This window comes from Phaseolus vulgaris, chromosome 11 (assembly GCF_051622355.1).
Source record: "Phaseolus vulgaris cultivar YP4 chromosome 11, ASM5162235v1, whole genome shotgun sequence".
Classification (NCBI taxonomy): Eukaryota; Viridiplantae; Streptophyta; class Magnoliopsida; order Fabales; family Fabaceae; genus Phaseolus; species Phaseolus vulgaris.
The window spans coordinates 22,769,872-22,777,047 of NC_143508.1; the positions used below are offsets into that span (position 1 = coordinate 22,769,872).

The 7,176-nt window shown below is 37.5% G+C and overlaps 1 protein-coding gene across 6 annotated transcripts; it reads right to left on the reverse strand.

Annotated features, from left to right (window-relative positions):
* Positions 1-3,025: 3,025 nt before the first annotated feature.
* On the reverse strand, positions 3,026-6,693 carry LOC137824646 (transcription factor VOZ1). Of its 6 annotated transcripts, none has more exons than XM_068630322.1 (6): positions 6,433-6,693; positions 5,845-6,072; positions 5,578-5,736; positions 4,626-4,715; positions 4,103-4,526; positions 3,026-3,774 (listed from the first exon to the last, which is right to left on the reverse strand). In XM_068630322.1, exons 2-6 carry the CDS (start codon positions 6,064-6,066, stop codon positions 3,317-3,319), a joined length of 1,353 nt encoding a protein of 450 aa, XP_068486423.1. In that variant the 5' UTR covers positions 6,067-6,072; positions 6,433-6,693; the 3' UTR covers positions 3,026-3,316. The 6 variants fall into 6 exon arrangements, with proteins under 6 accessions (XP_068486423.1, XP_068486420.1, XP_090153587.1 ...); XM_068630319.1 differs by having other exon boundaries at positions 5,845-6,068; positions 6,433-6,597; XM_090297461.1 differs by having other exon boundaries at positions 5,845-6,106; positions 6,433-6,589.
* Positions 6,694-7,176: the final 483 nt, after the last annotated feature.

Below are 7,176 nucleotides of genomic sequence, written 5' to 3' on the forward strand. Positions count from 1 at the left end.
CTAACCTCAGACATCGCACACCAGTGCCTGATAGTAAAGATGGGCCACGTAAGATGGGCCCCAGATACACATATCAGGGTGTTGGTCATCTTCGAACATCAGTACCATAGACTCGACGTTGGAGATCGACAACAGACCTCGCCAGAAGAGGGAGAGATCGGACGTCTACTGTCTGAACAGTCATATTGGGCCACGTAAGGTGGGTCCTGGAATTACACAGTTATCAGTTGAAAACATCAGATATGTGGACAGCCTAAGTCACGAGGGATCCAGGCAAGTGGTGTGTATAGCGCATTCAGGCGCGACACGAGTAATCAGTCCTTGGAGGCGCTAAGGCCCATTAAGGTTAGGGTTTCCGAAGAAAGTTGCATGCATGGAACGTGAATACTTAAGGCACCCGCAGAACAGATGGCCCCAGAGAATTGGTGCACAAGTTGTTACCCAGGCGACCATTCTGTTAGTCGTTGCACTCCAGTTAAGGAAAGTTTCATGTGCCAGACTACTCTAAGATTATGTAATAGCGACGCAGGGACATTCTCCAAGGAACCCTAGACATGGGTAATGGAACAAAGGTAAACCCTAGTTTCAACCTATATAAAGGGTGCTAAGAACCCTAGAAAGGTACTCAGTTTCTGAAACTACTTTATACACTTGGTGTTTCTTTGCCCTTATACTGACTTGAGCGTCGGAGTGCAAACGACCGTCAAAGCGCCCTTTGTCTTTGCAACTGAGAGATTCTTCAACCAAGGAAATTCGATTCTCAAGCGGAGATAGGAGGGCCAAAGGCTGTCGTTCGAGTCAACCGGCGAAGCGAGTCAACTGACGGGAACACAATCAAACAATAGTTATAGTCAGTTTCAGGTGATATTTAGACCTGATCCTGCCGGTTGACTCGAGTGCAAGAGTCTTGCCACGTCAAAGGTATCTTCTCTCGATCAGCTTCGCACCACGTTAGCTTCTGTCCTTCAAGCCTCAATTCCTCGCAAGAACTTGAAAGAAACAGAGTGGCGCCGCTGCGGCCGATCGCGCTCCGACGCTCAAGTTAGTGACGGAATCACCAAATACTAAGAGAAAAAAGCTAACTCAAGGAACCGTGCAAGTATTCTCTCAACGTACTCAAGTATTCTCAAAAGCGTAAAGAAGTGTTCTAAACGCGCGTACCTCAGAAGTTCGTTAGAGTTCCTTATATACCTGAGCATTTTCTCTCTCATGACGGTTACACCTCTGGACACGTAGCTCGCATCCAACTGTACACGTGTCACCATCTGGAGTCACCTTCTACTTGAGCGTCACCTCTACTCTTCAAGCTATTCGACTAAGTTACCCATGCAAGGAGTAACTCGGTGCATAGCTTCCTTGGAGCGCGATCTCTTCTAAGTGGCGAGTACGGGGTGCCACCATGCACACCTTCTCTGTGGTCTCGCCTGCCGCTATCACGATCTGCTTCACTTGCACATCGTGCATGTTCTGGTAAACTGTTCCCTTGCCTCGACCTCTGGCTAGGGAATGATCATCTGATAACTTCATCCTTCGTGCTCGTACTTCATGAAAGCTTTAAGCAAGCCTTCTTGATCTTTCGGCGATGTGCCCCCTCTCGGCGGTCTCTAACCACTTGGTCGCCTAAGACTCACATACGACGACTATGACGCGAGCCTGGTGACCGCCGGTTATACACACCAGAGATCGGAGAATGTCAAGCTAACAATTGGCGACTACACGAACTTCTCGATGTGCTTCCCTTCTGTCAGCCAAGTGCCCCGCTCAACACGCCTATATTATCGCTTGCTGCCACATCATCACTTCCGACTACCTGATCGGTACAAGACCCTATCAATCAAATACAGTAATTATATAAACTTTTGTAATTAAAAATAACAGTTTTACTACAACAACTAAAATGAAGAACTATACAATTAACCGTATTAAGGTGTGGCACAATTTTACAAATATTTTTTTCAAATTTATTTAACTTCTTTATTATGCATATTTAAATAATATATTTTTTAGTTGACAAAAATTGGCTTATTTTTTGAAACATTAAATTCATTAAAAGTATAATCTAATAACAAAACATGAATTTCTAAAGACAATTCATTTCTAAAAGAAATAATATTAAAAAAATAACTAAGTTCAAACAAAATCAATTCTTGATTCGTCTTGTTAAAGTAACTCGCATAAGATTTGTAGGTTAATAAGTCTGAAGTACTCCACATAAATGCTAATTATGTCTATGGGTTAACATGCATAAATTAAAAGAATTGAAAAAAAAAATCTTTAAAAGTTGTTTATAATTTATTATTACATAAAAAAAGGAAAGATATTATGAAAAAAAAATATTAAAGTGAAGCATAAAACAAAATTAAAATTTATATTTATAAATTTATAATATTAATAAATAATGAATAAAAATATTTAATCATATTTAATATAAAATAATACTGTACTAAAAAAAGTGATACGAGAAAAACTTGTACAAAGTACCAAGCTAAAATATCTATTCAATTCCACACTTTTTTTATAGTGGGCTAGCTGCATAACCTATTCTAATATTTATTCCAGAAAATTATAAAACAATCCATTAGATAAAAATAATTAAACGAAAGTCAAACATTCAAACTAAACTTATATATACCCAGAATAAATTAAACAAAAGCTGTAAAAAACAAAACAGAAATTATGCGATCTAAAGCAACTTAGGTAAAATAACAAAAAATCACAAGTCATGCACACAAACACCTATTCGTTTAAAAAATATTCATACACGCAAACACAATTTCTATTAAAAAAATAAGTCACAAAAAAAATAAAAATTCACTGCATTGTAAAAATATTATCAGTCCTAGAGTTATAAACATTATAACATGACTTCTTAGTGCTCACTTTTTATTAGTTTCTCACGTATTTCTCTTTTTCTTTTATCTTCAACTCCCTCGCTCATTTTACAAATTTTATTTTCCATTCCCTCATGGAATTGCAACTTTGTACTAGTTATATACGTAAAAAATAATCCCACCATTAGAGAACATTTACAACCAAATAAATGCTACTTAGTTTAAGAATGTGTTAGACGTGATAGCAAAGTAGCCAACAAAGAAACTCCCACTGTCTTCCTAATACCATAGATCTAACTTCTAATCTATGAAGCACATAACGAGTTTCTTAGGAGTAGACTTCAAATAACGCCAATATCAAAAGTATAATTAACGACAAATTCAGCACAAGACTATGAGCGCCTTTTACCACGAGAAACCTTCACATGCTGTGATATATCCTCAAATATGTACAAGTTTGTCAGTGATATGGACTGAGTATTAATTTACTTTTCTGGAGATCCATCATTCTCAGACTTGGCATTTGTCTTTCCATTGATGGGTGGTACTCCATCATCAGATGATAGAACAGCAGCAGTAAGCTGCCCCATCTTGTTCTGTAAGTCATTAAGAGATTCCTTGGTCACTTTTCCTTTAGGACTTTTCTTTTTATCCACAAGCTTTAATTCTAGTCTGTATAATGCACAACCATCGTGGTTGTTGATCTCATACTCATACAAATGCCACTCCAGATAACTAAGAGGCTGGGGGTCCATGTAATAGGACCTCTTTTGTCCCCCATGTTCTTTCATCACCTGCTTTCTTGATTCATGCCAACCCCGTCCGCTATAATCTGGAAGTGATCTTTGTTTTCTGTTTCCACTTTCAAATGCCCTTCTAGGCTTGTCAAAGAATAGCCACTCCCTAACAGCTTCACCCTCAAGAAAAGAAAGATCAAAGAACTCTGCATTGGAGAAAAGGTAAACATTATAGATTAACAACAATAAAGCATGGGCAGCAACAATTTCTTCTATAACACATTCATTAGACAAGCCTACTGTTAGAATTTGAAAAGCTTTAATGAACAATTCAACATAATTAAGAGTTTAATACATACACATAGTTAATTTAAGTTTTTTTACACTATCAGCCAAATTATTCTTAGCATAATTTTATGATAGTCTCTGATTGGATAACAATGTCAAAGATTTTTACACGATCAATGTGTGTATTCTTTATCCTAAAATTAAGTAGTGAGATAGAACAGAGAGGTATAAACTTTGTGTACTTACCTGGAGCGTTCCAGGGGGATTTCGTTGACGCGGCGCCTTCACAACTAGGGATGCCCACTTCCTTTCCCTGCGTCTTAGCAAGAACAGCAGCAAACAAAGGACCATCTTTTACACCAATGCCCCCAGGTCGTAAAATTGGAGTCATGCCAGGTAGACCCTCATTATTTGCCAACAGCTCATGACAACTGCTACAGTAGTTCTGGCACCATTCTACCCCTTGAGCGGGTCTGAAACAGTCCCACAGGGCACATTTGGGAGCTAAGAAAGCAGAAGGTGGAGGGCAAATATTTGGAAGAATGTTAGGTATAATATTCTCTCCATGTTGCACAGTATCCCCAGCTCCAAAGATTTGGCTACAATCAAAACCTTCTAAACTAAATTGAGTTGATTCTGAGTGTTTAATTTCTGTGTTGTGCCCGAGATCCTGATATAAATCCAACTGACCGATCAAATCAGAGTTGTGACCTACTGGGTTGTGATTCATATCTTGATTTAAACTGAATGGATGAAAATCCAACTGTACCATATCTGTGTTACTAAAAGCATTGTTGTACAGAGTTGAAGCAGAGCTTTCAAAATTATGACCAAGATGTTGATTACCATCGAAATGCTTCTGCAAGAGACCAAGTGCCAATTATTATTAAAGCACAAAAATATATTAAACAAAATAGAACATTTGGTTAATTCATATTGTATTTCTTTATACATGTGCGTTAGTTTTTTTTTTCTTTGAGAAAATTAGAAAATAATTTGTTTCAAAAATATTTCCATTTAGGAACGACAAACCACTTAAGAGTTAACCAATTAAGTTGTTGATTATTCCTAGCTAGATATACTTTATAAGGGCTCACTTTTTGTGTTTCTCCCTCAACCAATGAAGTTTAACAAATTGGAACAACCTGGAAATAAAAATTTAAATGAGGCTACATGGCCCGACTAAAACTTTTGATAACTGACTAATGGCTCGATCTTCCTACCACTTGAGCTCAAACGATACTATTTGGGTAGGGTTATGGTATTGGACTCGTGTTCAATTTCCATACAAACAAGAAGTTGGAAAAATACCTTAACTAATGGCTTTTATAACTTCAAAAGTTCTCATTGATTTTTTTTTGGTTCACCAAGAAAAGCACTTTAACTATTTGAAGTCAACACTTTTGCCAAAGGTCGTGAATATAACCAAATGCCAGAATTAAAACATATAATCCTACTTTTACACCTCTAAGATTCATAGTAAGCAAACAGAAGCTCCACCTGATCTTCGCAAATTTTTTCATATGGTTGGTGTCATTAAAAAAAACTTGTATAGATTAAGAAAACACACTGTTTCCATCTTTAACCATAAGAAATTATATCAAATGCATACAACCAACAAGTACAATAAACAGAAATAGTACAGGTAAAGTTTAGTGAGTAGGGTAAGGAAACAAACCACAAATATAAAAATGACTCGGGCACTGGTTAAAGAAACCTACCTCCTGAAAAAACTGAAAATTGTTGTCACTAATGTTACTTGTTTGGAGCTCAGTCTTCAATGGCCCAGGCTTTGTTAATGGACTAGTTGCATCGTCTTTTTCCTCAATCACTTGCAACAGTTGGGCCAGTTCACTGGTAAACGAATCAAAGCTCCCATCCTAGAATGTCATTGCCAGAATATATTGCAACAAACATCAACTCTTGTTTGAGATGAACAAAGAAAGCACAGACATAATAATCAGTCTTCTGAAAACCTAAATACATACAGCTAAGGAGGTGGCTGGAGACTCCAGTTCCGCCTTCCACTCGCGGAGCAGCTGATGCATCTGCTCCTCAAAGATCACAATATCATTGCCCCTGCCCTCTTTTCTTGCACACTGAAGATTGCTGAAAATCCCTTGAATTTTATCCACCAGGTGTTTTTCCTTCTCCTTCATGGATTGAATAGAAGAGGATCCACACTTGCCCTTGGAACTTTCTCTCATCATACCTTCCTAGTAACAATTATCACAAAATAACCAATGTGCACTAATGAGCACAATAAAATAACATCATATCAGAAAAATCTTTAAAATGTAACATGCAACCGAGAACGATCCAGTTCGTAAGTATTGGGCTAACTAAAACAAACTTTTTCACAAAGATGTATATAACAGAATCTGGTTTTATGCATGAGACTGATCAAACCACAATCCACAATAAAACTCCTCAGCAAAATTTTTAAAAAAAAGTTACATAAAAATATCAACATTGACGGTGCACCCAAATGAAAAGCAGCACCCCGATTGACCAAGTTTGGGGCTTTCTACATCTACGTTGAACTTAAACCGAAATTAGCTGGATGGGTATTTTACCTTTGGCCTTGAATTGGAGAGAAGGGGGCAAATGGGGTTCAAAATGACGACGTAGAAAAGGGAATGGTGACTGTAGGTGACGGCTCCAGTGGGATCAGCTCACGAGAGAGAGAGGGGGAGAGACTCAGAGAAGCCAATTGTTGAAATGGAAGCCCTCAATTCTCTACGTTGAACTTGCAGATTTTTATTTTTTATTTTTATTAATTATTAATTATTAATGATTTGGTGATTTTGTGCACCTCGGAAACTTCAATTAGACGCAAGAATTTTTTTGTCTGTCTGTGCCTTTTCTAATTATTCTCTTAATCATATTTTAACTCACTCTGTCACAACTAGTAAATGAGTCCTTAATTTTCCAAAAAAAAAAAAACCAATTAAGAGAGCCCTTTAGATTTCTGTTTACTTTTAAGAGAAATGCTCTACTTCAATTTATATTTGTTAAGAAATAATTTTTTTCACATTTGAGTATTTTTAGTCAGATTATTTATTTTAATTTTAATTTTTTAATTTAAAATAAAAGTAAAAACTGTACCGCCCTGGTAGTCGGAAGTGATGACGTGGCATCCAACTACAGTATAAGCGTGTTGACAAGGCGCCAGGTTGGCAGAAGGGAAGGAAGTTGGGGGCTCGTGAAGTCGCCAGTTATTAAGTTAGCGTGTTCCGATCTCCAGCATACCAGAACCGGCGATCACCCGGTTAAAGATGAAGTCGCCAGATGTAAACTCAGGCGACCTAGTGATTGGA